The sequence below is a fragment of the Colias croceus genome, chromosome 30 (assembly GCF_905220415.1).
Source record: "Colias croceus chromosome 30, ilColCroc2.1".
In the NCBI taxonomy this organism is placed as follows: domain Eukaryota; kingdom Metazoa; phylum Arthropoda; class Insecta; order Lepidoptera; family Pieridae; genus Colias; species Colias croceus.
This window is the reverse complement of record NC_059566.1, coordinates 3,774,693-3,794,149: the sequence shown is the minus strand read 5'-3', so window position 1 is coordinate 3,794,149 and position 19,457 is coordinate 3,774,693. Positions and strand designations below refer to the sequence as shown.

The 19,457-nt window shown below is 34.0% G+C and overlaps 1 protein-coding gene across 8 annotated transcripts in view; it reads left to right on the top strand.

Moving 5' to 3' along the window:
• LOC123704692 (segmentation protein cap'n'collar-like) overlaps window positions 1-19,457 on the top strand; it is a 110,078-nt gene that overhangs the window by 35,495 nt on the left and 55,126 nt on the right. For 2 of the 8 annotated variants that reach the window (XM_045653123.1, XM_045653122.1), the window contains 3 exons: window positions 8,866-8,940; window positions 9,588-9,719; window positions 10,124-10,169. In XM_045653123.1, coding sequence (XP_045509079.1) covers window positions 8,866-8,940; window positions 9,588-9,719; window positions 10,124-10,169 — 253 coding nt within the window. Of the gene's footprint in view, window positions 1-216; window positions 394-608; window positions 1,988-8,865; window positions 8,941-9,587; window positions 9,720-10,123; window positions 10,170-19,457 lie in introns of those variants that run through there. The other 6 variants (XM_045653121.1, XM_045653117.1, XM_045653116.1 and 3 more) reach the window with 6 other exon arrangements.

The following is a 19,457-nucleotide window of genomic DNA, read 5'->3' as shown; positions in this document are numbered from 1 at the left end:
TATGGCATTTTTTCTCAATACAACGAAACTCTTTGTTCGTACAGCCAAAAATATTTATGCAACGCTCGAGAGAAAAAAGAAAAAAAATTGGCGCGTAATAACTTTATAATTCTGTTTTCAAATTTTGGCGGCCGCGAGCGACTCGCGTCCAATTTGTAAAGAATAAACACACGTTTCTGGTCAATGAACGTGTGACGAACGAGGATCGTGTATACGCCGCAGTAGTTTGCGGGTCGTCGTTGCAGGCGTGCGGCCCGCGCGTTCTAAACAAAGAATAATTATTGTCTGTGCAAATTCGCGCGCAAAACAGCGTATTAAAATTAAATTATTTTTAATTTCGTGTGCCGTTCGAAATTTAATTTCCGTTGTTGTTTGTGAAAATAAATTTGTTTCGTAAGTTATTTAAAATTTTAATGGGGCGCACTGGCTTTCTTTAAATGTACTGATTAATTATGTATTTAAAAGTCAAGTGTTAATTTAATTCAACGTGCGATAGCTCCGTTAATTATTCGATTTACATTTAAATGTTCTTTTTTTTTTCAATTATTATTGCCATATACTTGTCGCTATAACGCGTAAGGTAAAATCCGTTTCTTTGTTCAGGATAGCCCTTCAAGGATATTTATTCTATTTTAATAGATACAACGGCCTATAGTGGTCTAATTGGCAAAATCTCAAGTGAGTCAGTGACGATGCATTCTAGCAAAATGTGTTTAAAAGTGAAGCAAAATGTGCTAATATCGTGACAGTGTGTCATCATGTCGCCTGACAAACGGAAGAGAAGAACCGTAAAAGTCAGCAAAAGGACTCGTATCTAGCGAAGGCGTAAGGGTGAATGATCTCAGTATTTTAGTGCTCAAAATAATAAAAAGACTGAATAACCGTTAAGCAACCAGCGACCGTAACGATGATCGCCTTAAAGAAACTCTACGGGGACGAGCTGCTCCGCCTAGCTTTAGTTTTAAGCCTTCTCAAGGCAAATCCGGAAGAGTACCTCGAGATAGAAACACAGCAGTTGCTAACTGGCCTGAATATATCCAACGGGTCTGATTGGTCTCTAGAGCAGGAGGCCAGAACGCTGATCAGACCAAGATTCGTGCACCCGAAATCACTGGACAACATACTGGTGAACTACGAGCAGCAGCTGTTCGAGGAGCTAAACTCCCTCGGCCGGTATAATTATCGGGTGAACAATGACCGGATGTGGCATAATCGGGCGATACACACGTATTTGGTTAATAACGTCGCGACCACAGTCCAACCCGTGCCGCCGAGCGATACGGAACAACATGACTCGCAGGACGCCGTGGCGGCGGACGACAATGTAGCCCAGGAAGTCAAGATAACAGAGGAGGAATCTACAGATGCTGATCCCCAACCGGACGCAGTTGTTACCCTCTCAGCGGACTTCTTCGAGAACAGAACTGAATCTGATATATTCGCGGAAATCGGCACACGGTCGTTCGACGTCAACGAGTTTCTGGTCAATCATACGGAAGAAATGCAGATTAAAAAAGAGCCGCAAGACGATATGCTAGATGTCCTTGTGAAAAAGGAAAGGGATGAGGATCTGTACAGTGACAATGCTATCGATGACTTCGTGCCGTATTTCACGGCGAAAGCAGAGAAGTTGGAACTGGGGGAACCTAATTCCGTATTCCATCAGAACTTAGCAGATTTACAGGACTATGGAGAGTTGTTCGATGACGTCAAAGAGCTACGGAATGATTTGGAATATCTAGACGTAAAACAACAGCAAGAGAACTTGGAACAGTATCTATTAGAGAATACGCCTTTGGACACAGAGGTGTACGAATTAGCTCCAATTTTCGAAGAGGAGCTTGTGCTTGACGTGAAGAGGGAAAGAGCAAGCACCAGTTTCACGGCCAGTTCTAGTGGTGTGAGCGAGATGGACGTATCGGATGTGCCTGATGTGAAGATGGAGCCAGATGAAGGGAATCACACTGGGGATGAGCTGACGCAAGAGGTGAGTTGTAGTTTTAAGTTAACTTTGTACATGTGTTTTTGCGCGTTTTTCATGTTATTAGGTATATATTTTAAATGTATGATACTATATGAATATTTCGATTACTGATAGTTTAAAGTTGTTATGTACACATTTTGTGAGGCGGAGGGTTAATGTCAATTTACTTTTTTTTTTCGCGTGATAAAACGTTTGGTTTTATAATGATTAGAGGGTTACCTCTATCGGGATTGTTTTTTATCGAGTCAGTTTTTATTAGGTACGGTCTACTAGCGGTCCGCCCCGGCTTCGCTCGTGGTACATATTTACGTTTTCCCTACATAAGAACCTCGTACTTCAAGGAATATAATAAAAAAAGAATTATCGAAATCGGTCCACCCGTTCACGCGTGATGCCGTGACAACGCGAAACGGGTTTATTTTTATATAATATGTATATTATCGATTTTTTTTTTATCAAACAGTCCTTGAAAACAGTAGTTTGATATATATTTTTTAACTCGGCATATAAACTCTTAAGGGGGTGAGGACTGAGGAGGGTTGTAACAAATACGATAAAAACAATGGTTACTTAATAATTATTATTTATTATAATTAAGTAGGTAGTAAATAATAATTATTCATCGATTGGCGCGTATTTTTAAAATATGTACAGACCTGTGACCTTTTTGTGTATTTTTATTGGAAACGAAGTTCAATGTAGTATATTAGCTTGTTTGATATTACACAAGTTTAAGTTTTAAATTATAACTGGCTTATACTTATACTTTTTATATGATTTTCTACATATGGAAGGGCTGGACCGATTTTGATGATATTAAAAGCGGAAGAGGTTAACCTCTAACTTGTTTACTCTAAATAATTGATTTTAAATTTAGTGTATCGTATCTCGAATTGCATCAATGATGATGATTAATGATGAATTTATTCTCGAATTACACGTTACGAAATACGTAATTTCAAAAGCGATCTATCTTTACATATAAATTCATCAAAATCGCTTCAGCCGTTTCACAACAACAAGCATACACACAAACACACTTTTATATTGATAAATAAGTTTTGGTGAATGTAATATAACAATGTTTTTCACATTAATGGGGTCATTGACTCCGCTAATTTGGAGAGGCAAGGTCGATAGGTGGTTTTAACGTTTTACGATGTTTTTAAATATTTATCTTATTTATTAACCGATTGCGAAAGAGAGGGTTGTGTTTTTTCGAGTGTATGTATATATATGTTTCTTTGGCCATACAGGCATAAACGCTCGGCACATTTTTAACCGACTTCAAAAAAAGGAGGAGGTTATCAATTCGGCCGGTATATTTTTTTTTTTTTTTTTATGTATGTACACCGATTACTCCGAGGTTTCTGAACCGATTTACGTGATTCTTTTTTTGTTCGATGCGGGATGGTGTCGAATTGGTCCCATAAAAATTTTATTCGGATAGGCCCAGTAGTTTTTATTTTATGAGCATTTTTGTCTGTAGGTATTTGTAAATTTTGCAAGTGCAAGTTTGAAGTCGGTTGTATTTAACGCAGTTATCACTTGTCACTTATGAGGTGTATGTAATGATTAGAATTGTGGTAAGCAGTCGGGTTTGAATAATAATAATACCTAATTCTTATTTATAAATATGCTAATCCTAATTATAAATTATAATCTCTCACTGTGCTAAATTTCATACAGATCCGATCAGCTGTTTTGGCTTGAAGATAAACAAACATACATCAACAAAAGCTAAACCTACTAATTTTTCATACTATAGGTATATTAAACGTTTGTGAAGATAAATGTATGTTCGTCACAGCATATAGGTATTTATCACCCCAATACCACGTGAGTGAATTCGCGGGGCACAGCTAGTATAATATCATACCTTTTATAGGAATCAAATTAAGAACCCTAACTATAGTATGTACAAGTCACTTGCTAGAAAAAAAACACAGTTTTAACTAAACAAATAGATTCGCACAATTCATTCCATATGTATTTACAGACAAACATAAAAACTGATTAGATAACAAAAGGTAAAGATAACGCGCCGGTTGTTCAACTTTCTTAAATTACTTTTTGATAAAAGAATTGCCTTTTTAAAATGTAGGTATTGACTTGTTGCTAACTTCAGTATTGATATGAAAATAATAAAAATTCGTGTGTGCTCGCGCGTGCTCGGCGCACACGTGTCAGAAGTGAAACTGTATTCGACTTCAAAAATATGTAGTTACTAGTTATACAAGTGATACCTGCGTTAAAAACAACCGACTTCAAACTTGCACTTGCAACATTGACAAATACAGACAAAAATGCGCATAAAATAAAATCTACTGGGCCTATCCGAATAAAATTTTTATGGGACCAATTCGACACCATCCTGCATCGAACAAAAAGAATCACGTAAATCGGTTCAGAAACCTCGGAGTAGGTAATCGGTGTACATAGATAAAAAAAAACCGGCCGAATTGATAACCTCCTCCTTTTTTTGAAGTCGGTTAAAAATAATCAAAAAACGTGCTTTATAAAAATAAACTCATGAAATTGTATTGTCACTGATCCTTGATAAGTGTACAAAGTTTGAATTAAATCTGTCCGTTTAAAGTCAAAATCGACTCTAATGGAGTCGGTTACATACAAACATACAGGTGAAGCTGATAAAAGCGTGTTAGTAATTTTAAATTACGACCAGTACTTCCTGAGATTAGCGTGTTCAAACAGACAAACTTTTACATTTTCATATAACACTAGCTGCGCTCCGCGGTTTCACCCGCGCATTGCTCCGCTTCTGTTGGTCTTAGCGTGATGATATTATAATAGCCTTCCTCGATAAATGGGCTATCCAACACCGAAATAATTTTACAAATCGGACCAGTAGTTCTTGAGATTAGCATGTTCAAACAGACAAACTTTCCTAATTATTTAACATTAGTAGTCATTTTTAACAGCAGGATAGGTTATCAATAAGTACTAAGGTTGAATGGCCAGACCCAGACGTGAACCAGACGTCTGGTACCCTAAATATATAGACTTCGAGGTCGAAGAACTAACGTCCTAGGGACACTACAGGACCTAGGTTTTTAGCTCTTTTAGATTCGATAAGAATGAGGAAAATAAATCTATAATATAAAAATGAATCGCAAAATGTGTTGGTAAGCGCATAACTCGAGAACTACTGAACCGATTTCGTTAATTCTTTTTTTATTACATTTCTTGAAGTACGAGGATGGTTCTTATGGAGAGAAAACGTAAAAATGTACCACGGGCGAAGCCGGGGCGGACCGCTAGTATGTAATATAAATAGCTGAAGCTATACCACAGAATACAAATGCTATAGTGCTACAGTTAACAGAAATGATATTTATATGTATGTCTGTATGTATGTTTGTGGCATCGTAGCCACGGATGAACCGATTTTTATTATGAATGTTTTAAGTAACACAAATTTACCATTATACATTCATACTTACATTTTTATTACGTTATTTATAAAGTACAATAGTTGCAGAACCACGCGTTATCTTATTATTTTTCATCTATACTTCTATAATCTATGATCTATCTATATAATATATAAAAACTCAAAGGTGACTGATATAGTGATCTATCAACGCACAGCCCAAACCACTGGACGTATCGGGCTGAAATTTGGCATGCAGGTAGATGTTAGGACGTAGGCATCCGCTAAGAAAGGATTTCCCGAAATTCTTGCGGGAACGGGGAAAAACGGGGATGCACGTACAAAGTCGTGGGCGGAAGCTAGTAATATTATAAAGAGGAAAGGTTTGTATGTATGTATGTATGGTTTTCACGCATAAACTACTGAACCGATTATAATGAAATTTAGCACACATAGAGGGTATCTTCAATCTTGGATTAACACATAGGATAGGTTTTATCCCGGAAATCCCACGGGAACGGGAACTAGTTATGCGAGTTTTCCTTTGAAAACACGGGCGAAGACGCGGGCAAAAAGCTAGTATACATATATAGGTATTTTTCTATACTATTATAGGTATAAATAGCGTACTATTTTTCTCCAATTTTATGCAAAATTTAATCAAAATTAGTTCAGCAGTTCTGATGCGATTGATTAACGAACAAAACCATCCATACATCCATTATCCATAGTTTGATTATTTATTAAGATAGATAATAGATACTAATCACAAATAGAATATAATGACGCAGTTATACACGTGCGTAAACAATGTATGTGTTAGTGAAAGTTGCACGTGTTTCTTGTATTGGAAACGCATTTGTTTTATTGTTGGTAGTAAATATTATGTATATGTGGTGAAATATTGGGTAATTAATCTATTTAGGGCTGTTTTTTCAATCGTTGGTTAAAACTTATTCATCGAATAACGTATTAAACTACCATTTCAAAAATGTATTCTAATTGTCCGTATTTGACAGTTTACAGGTGACATTTTAAAATGTTCGTGTATTAATACTTTATTGGACGGATAAATTTTAACCAAGGATTGAAAAATCGGTCTTAAATGTATATTTGAAGGTTTGGAAATAAGATTTTGATCATTCAATACTTGATTGGTCTTGGCGGGAAAAAAATATTTTAATTTATGAAAAATATTTTTTTTTATATAAATTGTAATTTCTTAAGCAACAGCTGTAACTTGAAGTAGGTTCCGTTTTCGTAAAGTTCATATTTATTTATTTATTTTATGTCAGACAACAATGTAACTAGGTAGGTAGGTACAGGTAGTAACAGTTGAGAGATTTTAATTTTTAAAATTTCGTAAAACTACAGCCCATATGGACTCATAAATCTATTTGTTATGGAAATCCACAGGCCTCAGAATCTATACTCAATACCTACCTACCTACCAACTCTTGAAATTTTGAATATCATCATATTTTGTATAGGTATATAGGTTATAATAATGTTAAAACGCACACAACGTCATATCAATCAGTCTTACAACGTAAAACGTGCCGCGTGTGTGTAATTAATGTATTGATTTGTATTGTAATAGATAATCTATCAATAGATATATAAATATATCGTACTGGTCGATTCTCTCTCACGCTATCCTGAATCCTGAGGGCTGAGAGCCGCACTCCACGGCATGTATCGCGATGAACCTATTACCTAATGTTATTTTAAAACAATATAACCGATTGCAAATTTGACTACCTAGGTATTAATTATTACTTTTTGGGAATACATAAACATACGACAAGCCGAAGAAATATTATTTTAAAACAATAACCCCGATTAAAAATTTACTTTTTGACAATACATAAAAAATAAACATAGGTACGATAAGCCGTTTAGGCTCTAAGACATGCCAAACATACACTCGAAAAACACAATCCTCCATCTAAAACTGTAAAACAAAATGCAATAAGATAAACTTATGAAATTATTGTTTCTTGCTAAATGTATATAGGCATTGTATAGGTACAGAGATTGAATTAAATCTGTTGATGATGTCTAGATGAGTCAGACATACAAACATACAGGTGAAGTGAATGCGTACCTATTATCATAGCTATTGATAAATTATTAGCAGATTTATGTGACATTGTAAGCATTACAAGAAGACACGTGTTTTCTAAATTTCGCGAGATGCAAACAACCCGCCTTGACCGACACTGACCTTGTCAATAATACGTCACGCCGTGGGATGGGATGTTCTAGAATATTTGGCGTTTTTGTTTCAGCGCCATCTAGCGGCCACTAGACGCACTATATATTATCTTATCCCTATTGGCACAGCTATTGGCTATTTCCGCGTTAGTTGTGCGAGTCATGTTAAATAATTGTAGTTAACAATGATAAAGTTATTATTCTAATCTTCATATCGTGTCGATTGTTAGTTTTGATTATGCAATACACGGAGATGCAATATTGCGTGATCACGACTCGCGTTGAAATAATAACTAAGATGCATACAGTACAGTTTTGTTTTCACCGCCATCTAGTGGCAAATAGTAAAAATATAAATTGGTTTAGTCTGTTTCGTGTAGATGGCGCTTTTCTCAAATGTTAAAGCGCCATCTATTGGTAGAGATAATTTCATTTCTATAATATGTTTTGATAGCGCCACAGACTAATAATAATATACTACGTATATAGCGCTGTTGTTAACAATGTTTTGTATTAAAACAACTAGATGTCGGTAAAGTCTTTTAATAGTAAACTGTGCATCATACTCGAATTTAGATAAAATTGTATTTATAGTTTCCACGTGTATCTTTTTATATTGAAGTATATAAATAAAATTAGTCAAATAGTAATTAGGTTGAGGAGGATTTTGCAATTTATTATAAACTAGCTTACCGCCCACGGCTTCGCCCGCTTTGTCTAAAACCTAATAAATTATATACTAAAACCTTCCTCTTGAATCACTCTATCTTTTAAAAAAACCGCATCAAAATCCGTTGCGTAGTTTTAAAGATTTAAGCATACAAAGGGACATAGGGAAATAGGGACATAGGGGACAGAGAAAGCGATTATACTAGGTATGTAGTGATATCGAATAATTCTGTGCCCATAGGGGTGTTTAGGTAAAATGTTTTCTTGTATTACGTGTTTTATGTTTTATGAATGCCATTATAATATGATTCTATACGTTTATACGATCAGAATCAAACTATTGATGTATTTTTAATTTCAAACGACATATTATCTATGTATAAAATTTCAGAGGGAAAATTATTGAAACAGTAATCTGCGAAAGCTTTCAATTTTACTCCAATATAAATAAATAAAATATAGCCCATGCCACTCAGAAAATGCCTATCTACTGAAGAAAGTTTCTTCAAAATTTGTCAAGCAGTTTCGATCGTTCCATCATACAAACAAAATTTTCATTATTTTTATTATAATTGTATATTAATAATTTATTTTGTTTCAGGACATGGATCTAATCGAGGTGTTGTGGAAGCAAGATGTCGACATGGGTTTCTCGCTCGAGGATCCTTTGCACATCGTAAGTATATATTTGTATAGAAATTAGTATATTATTTATATTGTTTAATTTATGTATTGTATACTAAGTACCTATATTATACTTTTTCGGATTAGAAACATATAAGTTATATTAACTATATAATCCGTTAATTTTCATAACAATCAAGTTTGCTGTTTGGACAATATTGTTTAAGTTGAGAATTTATTTAAGTACCTAATCGAATTTACCAAGTTATACAGCAGATAAATTCAGTTGTATTTCTTTAGTTTAATATCGCTTGTTGATTTTTCGATTTTAACTAAGTTATACAAGAAATATAAACAGTTATAAACCTATTTATGTACAAAGCTACCACATAGGTATTGTAATTTATACGGAAACCTTAAAAACAATACATATTCTAAATAAGACTATTGTATATGTATCGATTTATACAAAGTTATACAAGAATTAAAATCAGTTGTAATTTGTGTAATTTACATAGTTGCTAAATATTCCATTTTACAGTACTTTATCACCTGACCTATTTCATATTAAATTTTACGTTTTTGCCATATTGTACAAAATTATACAATAAATAAAAACGTTAACACCTAATACGATTTTTTCGATCGAATTATACAATGTTATACAACAAATTAAAACGTTTTATACACATTATACAGGAGGGACCTCAAGCGACGAAAGTGGAACTCGCGAAGGAGTTGGACAAAGATCCTAAAGTACTGGAAAAGAATATAATTGAGGATAATGAGAAAATTGAGAAGGTCAAGGCTTCTCTGCTTGATGCTGATAAGGTAAGGATTTTATTTTTTGTTTCATTTTTTTAAACACTAAAGAAAATAGTCAAAAATAGGCTTAAATAGTAGCTTATATACGAAATATATAACATTAAAGAAAATTGAAATTTATAAATTGAATTTTTTACTATTTTTTGTTTTACTATCTATTTTTTCAGGTAGGAATATAATAAGAATAAATCTAGTTTTAAATCTGTTCAATAGTATTAATTACTTAAATAAATGAATTTGTAATAAGGCAGAATTTTAACCATTTTCAGTCATTTCAATTTTGCTCGAAGATAAGAGATATTGATTTTTAATTATGTATAGGCTAATGTAATCATTGTCTATTTCATCATAAAATATGTTTATCAATAAAATTATTTATAAACATATTTTTATAGAGATACTTTTTTCAGGACGACCTATGGGCTGGATTGTCTTACACCGTCGATACAGAGACAGGTCAGTGCTTTTTTATAATCTATACATATAATAAATCTGTAGAAGGGTCAATTCTGTAGATACATTGAAAATATTGAAAAAATAAATAGCAGGGGGTGTTACTGGATCGATACCAAACCCAAATATGTGATTAAAAAAATTTTTGTCTGTCTGTCTGTCTGTCTGTCTGTATGTGAAGGCATCACGTGAAAACTAGCGGTTCGATTTCGATGAAACTTGGTATAATTATACCTTATTATCTTGGGCGTAAAATAGGATACTTTTTATCCTGGAAAAATACGTAGAAAAAAATTAATCTTAATTTTTCAGTTTTATCCATAGACGTTGTTCCGTAGAACCGCGAACACACGTTGCGTATTATTATAGGCCTAGCCGTATTTGGGAATTGGGTCCAATAGATATTTATAAGATGTTATTGACAGAGGTACCTACTCAAAATGGAGAAATAACCATCCACGCGAAGACCGACATCCGCGCGGACGGAGTCGCGGGCGGAAGCTAGTTTATAATATGTATATTGTATACTTAGATAGTAGTAGATTTATTTTCTGTATAATTGCTGAATTAATGAATATAATTTTAATGTTTATTGATAAGGTTTTAGCGGCAAATATGCGCGCTTTTAATTTTTCTGTAAAAATTGAAACATTAGGCTCTTTCATGAAAACACGTCTCAATTAAACTTTCCTTGATAAAAAGTACTTTACCATCAATTTTATATAAATAAATAAAAACTTAAAATTAGTAATTACATTTTTAGCTCGAATTATACAGAATATGCTTTTGCCGTGACTTCATTCGCGTGATAGCAGTTTAGGATGACACCTACTTATTTATACAGGTTATAACTTATAAGCTATCTTCATTAGGTACTAAATTTTATCCAAACCGATTCATCATTTCGGCCTAAAACACAAACATAAAGCTTCTTTTTATTAATAATCATAGACACGTTTTTACACAAAAGTATTGTACTACACGTTTTTTAAAGTCGGTTATTGAGTTATTTTCATAGACGAAGTATCTAAGTAGGTAGTATTATCATCCCCTAAGTAAATAAAACACCCTTATATAACAAGGGTGAATGTGATATATTTAATTTATATGTATACAGCCAATGCGGGAGGGTTGATAATGGAGGGTAAGTGTAGTTGTGCGCGGTCGGTTTTTGGATGGGCAAAATTTTATATTATTGTGATATTATTGTCATACAATATTTTGATATTATTGTGATGTTGTTTTAATAGTTTTTGGGATTTAGATAGATAGATTATCAATTTTTGTAGTTTTTTTGTTATAAGTTGTAGATTATAAAGAATCTTAAAAAGACGATAATTTTGCGTATTATGTTTGTAATGGATAAACTCATAAACTGCTGAACTGATTTTGAAAATTCTATCATCAGTAGAAAACTAAATTATTCAAACTCGAACTCAAACATTTATTCATTCAATTAGACTTCTTCTAGAAGCACTTTTGAATCGTCATTACATATTTTTAAAATTTACCACCTGTGAGCTCTATATCTAACAAAATAAGAACGAAGAAAAATTGTACTAATATTATAAACCTCAAGAGTTTGTTCGTTTGCTCGCGCTAATCTCAGTTACCACGGGTCCGATTTGAAAAATTATTTATGTGTTAGATAGCCCATTTATTGAGGAAGGCTATAGACTATGTATATCATCACGCTAAAGGAGCGGAGCCACGCGGGTGAAACCGCGGGACACAGCTAGTAACCAATACAATCACACAATTCGGCGGAACAGAGTTAATTTTTTATATCTACTCAATAGACATTAAAATAAAAACGCACAAACTAACGATCTGTCTGTCTGTCCGTTTGTTTTTTTATATATTTTAATAATTCAAAGAGGGTTTGGCGCAGCACGATGCTAAGTTGATATCGATGATTCAGCATGTATTGGATCGAATTTGGGGTATCTGCCCCTTGGATAAGGGCAGATTTGATTAAGAACGAAATATTATATAATACAAGCTTTCCGCGTGGCTTCGCCCGCTTTGTCTAAAACTTAATAAATTATATGCTAAAACTTTCCTCTTGAATCACTCTATCTACAACAAAAGTGCGTGTGTGCCAAGGACACGTGTCAGAAGTGAAACTTCTTTGGCAAGATTGAAAGATACCAAAATCGTAGCTTTAGGTACTCCTTGATGTAACGGTACCTATTGCCATGACGCAACCTTGAACCTGTCCTCTACTTATTCTCTCCATAAGAACCATCCTTGTACTTCAAGGAATATTATAAAAAGGGAATTAACGAAATCGGTTCAGCCGTTCTCAAGTTTTGCGCTTACATCACTGCGAAGCATCATCAAAATCCGTTAGATCGTTTTCACGCGTGAAAATACATGCAAACTTTCGCATATATGTTATAGGTAAGTTTATTTAATATATTTTTCTAACTTAGAAATTAAAATATGAAATACTACAAAGGTTTTTAAATTTGCAAATTCGAATCAAATTTGGCTCAGCATCTGTCTATCAAGCTGTTACCAAGCGAAGCATTTTTCAAAATGTCATATTTTTACAAAATTCATAAATATTAAATATTCTATAGCCGATACAAAAAACTACAAAGTATATATTATTAATCATATCGACCGTACGATGACGATGTAATTTCAGAACGTTCTTTTTTGAATTTGGAATTTCAATTTTTGAATTTCGAATCGAACGCGGAACGCCCATTTGACGTCGAACTCTCGATGAAGGCGGACGTGCGGATATGAGGATGTTTTTTAAATGTTAAAAAAGAGGGTAATTAAATTATTTATTGGTTTTTGCGGGGTATACCTAGTCTTACTAATATTATTAATGTGAAAGTTTGTGAGGATGTGTGCGTGTTTGTTACTCTTGCACGCAAATACTATTCTACTGAACCGAACACAGTGAAATTTAGCACGCATATAGAGGGCAACTTGGATTAACACAAAAGGTTTTATCCCGGAAATCACACGGGAACGGGAACTATGCTTGTTTTCCTTTGAAAGCGCAGGCGAAGCCGCGGTCGGAAATCTAGTTTTATATACCTAATTGCTTAAATTGTCGAGTAATATGAATATTTTTTTTCGATTATAAGTTGGTTTATCTGTACATACCTACCGCCTAAATGAAATTGCAATGTCATGATAAAATTGTGCCCTTTTATAAGAATAATGTAGGTACGTGCCTCTTTTGAAGTTTTTGAGATAAATCGTATATACCCGCCCTTTAGTTAATCCATACTAATGTTATAAAATATAAATTCGAAAGTAAATCTGTCTGTGTGTATGTCTCTCCTTCACGCGTAAACAAGTGAACCGATTTTGATGAAATTTGGTACCTACATATTAAAGATTAGTTTTCCGCCCGCGGTTTCGCCCGCGTTTTTAAAGAATAACCATAATATTTTCATTTCATACAAATACTACTGAACCGATTACAATGAAATTTAGCACACATATAGAGGGAAACTTGGATTAACACATAGGATAGGTTTTATCCCGGAAATCCCACTGGAACGGGAACTATGCGGGTTTTCCTTTGAAATCGCGGGTTAAGCCGCGGGCGGGAAGCTAGTTTAAAATATAATGAATAAATTATAAGTTTGGAGTGCTTTTTGGAAGTTTAAATTTGTTTTCAATAAGTTATTAACTTGAGATTTGAGAATAATGTTTGTTGAATGATTTTTAAAATATTTCAGCTGTAAATAAAAAATTGTTGTAAAAATTATAAGGCATAGATATAAGAGATATTTGAGACTATTTCTGATGTAAACCGCATCGGAATTGATTCATCAGTTAGCAAACTATTCTTGTAGATTATGTAAAATCGATATTGTTGTTATTAAATCATCAAATTGTATCGGAAACGATTCAGTCATTTTTAGGTCTCAGTCTATTAGTAGGTACATGTACCACGTGAAAAGCCGCCGAAAAATCTTATCATTTACATTCAACGATAACAAAAACGTTACATCTATTTCGGATATCGTGACAGACGGACAATCTGAAAAAAAACCCATCATAACCTCTACATAGCGTTCTAAAGCAAGCCGTAGGTACATAAGTAAATACATACGTACCTACACAATGGCTGAATCGATTCTGATGTAACAAAAGGTTTATTAATGATGATAGTCCCCACGGGATTGAGATGTTGTGGAACTATTAATCAATGCCTGCAATGTAGTTATTGTTGTATGGAGTGCATGGAATAAGGAATTAAATGGAGTTTTTTAAGGTGCATTTGTGACGGGTTTAAATCGTGGTTTAACACCGAAAACGGGCGAATTGGTAGAAATATACTCTACTAGCTTACCGCCCGCAGCTTCGTCCGCTTTGTCTAAAACCTAATAAATTATATACTAAAACCTTCCTCTTGAATCACTCTATCTATTAAAAAAACCGCATCATAATCCGTTGCGTAGTTTTAAAGATTTAAACATACAAAGGGACATAGGGACAGAGAAAGCGACTTTGTTTGTATGTAGTGATAGAATTAAAGTTTATGTGTAGTACCTATTTTTCGGATTTTTCCCCGTTTGTTATAGAAGTCTTTTTGACGATACCATATTATTTGCTTCTTTAATGTAGATACTAGCTGTGCCCCGCGGTTTTACCCGCATTGCTCCGCTCCGCTATAGCCTTCCTCGATATATGGGCTATCTAACACCGAAAGAATTTTTCAAATCGGACCATTAGTTCCCGAGATTAGCGCGTTCAAACAAACTCTTCAGATTTATAATATTAGTATAGATTAGTAAAGATTAACAGGAATTTTTCTTCATGCGTCAACCCGTTTGACCGAGTTCAACGCTCGTGATCCACTTTGTGTTGTGATGATGTGTCAAAAATTTGTGTGCTGACAGAAAAGCTGGGTCTCATCGTGTGCTTGCGTTTGTGTGTAACCTTGGTGTAGGTATCATGCTAGTTGAAGAAAGATCATCACTACATAGTATAAAACAAAGTCGCTTTTTCGTCCCTATGTCCATTTGTACGCTTAAATCTTTAAAACTGCGCAATGGATTTTGATGCAGTTTTTTTAAGATAGAGTGATTTAATAGGTGGGTTTTAGTGTATAATTTATTGGGTTTGAGACAAAGCGGGCGAAGCCGCGGGCGGTAAGCTAGTAATAAATAAATAAAATAAAAAGGTAATAGGTATTATAAAGCTGAAGAATTTGTTTGTTAGTTTGCTTGAACAGGGTCATCTCAGGAACCACGTGTCCAATTTGAAAAATTATTTCACTGTTAGATAGTCCATTTATCGAGGAGGGCATAGGTATTAGGTATATCTAACTATAGCTATCAAAACAATCAAAATTAGGAGCGGAGTAGGTACCTAATGCGGTTAAAACCGTGAGGCACAGCTAGTTCAGAATAATAAGATAGGTCCTCATATTATTGTATCGTCTTTTTGATAAGTGTACAAAATTTGAATTTACATTATAAAGCTGAAGAGTTTGTTTGTTTGAACGCGCTAATCTCAGGAACTACCGCTCCGATTTGAAAAATTCTTTCGGCGTTAGATAGATAGCCCATTTATCGAGGAAGGCTATATTATATCATCACGCTAAGACCAACAGGAGCGGAGCAATGCGGGTGAAACCGCGGGGCACAGCTTGTAAGTAACAAAAGGATAGCAACTGAACTGTTGTTATTGCTTTTCGTTGTTTCTTTTGTTCGAAGACAAAAATACAATTTTTAATTTGCACGGGCTTAATAGGTACTAAGTGCTTAGTTCTTGGCACCGACTTCAAACCTATTTAATATAAATTATAAACAGCACATATAAATAATAGGTAGTAATTAATAATATCAATTTTATTTTTATTTTTTACTTTTCCGTTTTTGAAGTCGGTTGTTTTTAACGTAGTTATTTTTAGGTATTCCCTGTTATTATCATGGATAGATATCCAAGGTAAGGGTAAGCAGATGCTTAGCTTATGTCAAAGTAAGCTTCCATCTACCAAAATAACCAAACATCAAGATTCAAGATTCTTTATTAAAAATATAGATACCTAAATTCGAAAAATCAATATCTAAGGTACATTGAAAACAAGATGGCCGCCGCGCGGGAACCGTTCCCGCGGTTTCATTAAAATAAAACAGGGCACCATTAATAAAAGGGAAAAGATTAATGTCGGCGGAGTACAATGCGTAATAAATTAGTGCGCTACGTATAAATTTTCAACAGACCCTTGCCGCCATCTTGCTTTCACACCGCTCCCCATTGGCTGCTTCTTGACTAATCAATAATATTCGTTCTGAATACAGAAGGTTGTATGTTCAAGTTTTCTACATGGAAATTTGAACCTTATATCTTATATTTACAGAGAATGTTTTCGTATGGAAGTCGTGTATCATTCGAATGTGGGATTCGAACGCTGAGTATGTTAACGTGATATTTGATTTTCGACTCTATGTACAGTTAATATGGAGTTATTTGCCCTGCGTTTTACTTGTATTGTTTTAAGTAATTTGAATATGTTCGAATATTGTATTGTGTATCTTATTTGGTAAATGGTAAGGTTGATTTTCGTTTGGCTGATGGAGTGAAATGACAGCATTGGAATGTTAATTTCTTTTTTTTATATACCTAGGCAAAGGCGAAGCCGCTTTTTAAATAATAAGTTATATATGGTCAAAGCGGTTTAATACAATTTTATATTTAGCTTTACGAAATATGGGTTTTCATTTATAGGTAAGTATGGGTGTGGTACCTATTTAGGTTTTATAAATCTTAGGTAGGTAGGTACTATAGGTACAATTCTAAATCACAAGTGATAACTGCGTTAAAAACAACCGACTTCAAACTTGCACTTGCAAAATTTACAAATACCTACCTACAGACAAAAATGCTCATAAAATAAAAACTACTGGGCCTATTCGAATAAAATTTTTATGGGACCAATTCGACACCATCCCGCATCGAACAAAAAAAGAATCACGTAAATCGGTTTAGAAACCTCGGAGTAATCGGTGTACATACATAAAAAAAAAATAATAATATACCGGCCGAATTGATAACCTCCTCCTTTTTTTTGAAGTCGGTTAAAAACACTCTTTTTATTCAAGTATAATGAATGCTATATAGATTTTAGGTAGGTACCTACGTATAGAAAATTAGAAATGTTGTTTTTATTCATGTTGTCAAGAAAATTAATAATTATTATCAGTGGAATTAGGTACCTACCTTTTATAATATAGGTAGAATTATTTTTAAAATAATATTGCTAACAGGAAAATATAGGTACATTGCAATTTAAATATCAATATAAAACACATTTTGCAGTTAACAAGCTTACCTACAAAAAATAAATTCACAATTCCATACAATATTTCACGCTTCATATTCCATATTATAAAGAGTTAAAATCCCATCATAAATTACTTAAACAATAGCTACCTACATTTTGTCCACAACTACCTAAGAAGTCAAAACTTCAAAATTGTAATCCCATTTTTTTTGCCCATCCAAATCCCGGCAGCCCTTTCACGCGCTTGACCACAATAATTACAGAATATTAACACTTAAGATAAAACTACCTGAGGCATAAAGGAAAGGCTTTTAAGCTTAATTTGAACAAAAAATATTTGTACCTACGTAAATGATGTAGAGAATGCGGTGAGATTTTATGATTTCGGTAGTTGTCATTAGTGCGGTTTGTCCCTTATAAGCAAGCATTTATTTATTCAATTAGCTTCTAGAATCACTTTTGAATCGTCATAACATAGTTTTACCATTTACCACCGATTCGGAAAGCAGTTTCTACGGAGAAGAGCCGGCAAGAAACTCTTTTAGATTAGAAAATACTTTATTAATTATTACTTAGCTAATAATATAAATTAATCTGTTTGTCTGTCACGTTTTAGGCATTATTATTTACTAGCTGTGCTCTGCGGTTTTACCCGCAGTGGGCCGCTCCTGTTGATCTTAGCGTGATGATATACCTAATATAGCCTATAGCCTTCCTCGATAAATGGGCTATCTAACACTGAAAGAATTTTTCAAAATTCCCGAGATTAGCGCGTTCAAACAAACAAACAAGCAAACTCTTCAGCTTTATAATATTAGTATAGATTTCATAATATGAGGTAGGTATTGTAGATACAAATATTTGTTTTCGCTTCACCTTACAGCTTGCAGATGTTTCTGTTTAGAAATAATGTCCCTAAGTAAATGAAAGCCCAAAGTGTAAAATAATTAAATATCTATGAAACACAAAATAGCAGAGCATATTTAACTCTTCTTTCAAAACACATAAAACTACTTATTCTACAACAGTTATTTCAATTCAACTGTCACCAAATTAAAACTGATAAATATCCAAAACCGCTGATTGGCCGTGACGCGGCGGCCATGTTGTGACGTCATCGTGACGTTTGCGCGGCGAAACCGCAAGGCGGCGTGATATGTGTTTTAGTAACCACCTGATGGTTTTAAATATATTTATTGTTATTAAATATTGCATATAATATTACATAAGCATCCTATCCTACTAATATTATAAATGCGAAAGTTTGTGAGGATGTGTTTGTGTTTGTTACTCTTTCACGCAAATTCTACTGAACCAATTACAATGAAATTAAGCACACATATAGAGGGTAACTTGGATTAACACATAGGATAGTTTTTATCCCACGGGAACGGGAACTATGCGGATTTTCCTTTGAAAACGCGGGCGAAGACGCGGGCGGAAATCTAGTAAAATATAATTTTGAAGTGACTACATCAGGTGCTTTGAGCGTAAAATTTCAGCAATTTATATGGAGCTTATAACTATGCTTGTACTTTTTATGGGCTTATAAAAAGAAAACATTATAACATATACAGGATCATAGAACCTTTTTCCATTTCAAAACTAAGAGCCTAGCTATTTCACCCGCATTGTTCCGCTCCTGTTGGTCGTAGCGTGATGATATTAGCCTATAGCCTTCCTCGATAAATGGGCTATCTAACACTGGTATCTTTATTCAAATCGGACCCGTAGGTGCGTAGTTCCTATCCAGTGAGGAAACAAACAAACAAACTATTCAGCTGTATATTGTTAGTACAGATTTTGTTAAGATGCAGCTTCCGGATGATGAAATTATTGTTAAAATCAGTCTAGTAAGTAGTTTTAAATTGTATCCATCAAACGAACAACAACAAAACACAGACATTCGTACACCCAGAGTAACACATTAAACAACTCTATTTACCTACACATAACAACAAATCGCATCAAAATCAGCTCATCCATTCCGCACCCACGCACAAACAGACTATTTAAATAGTGCA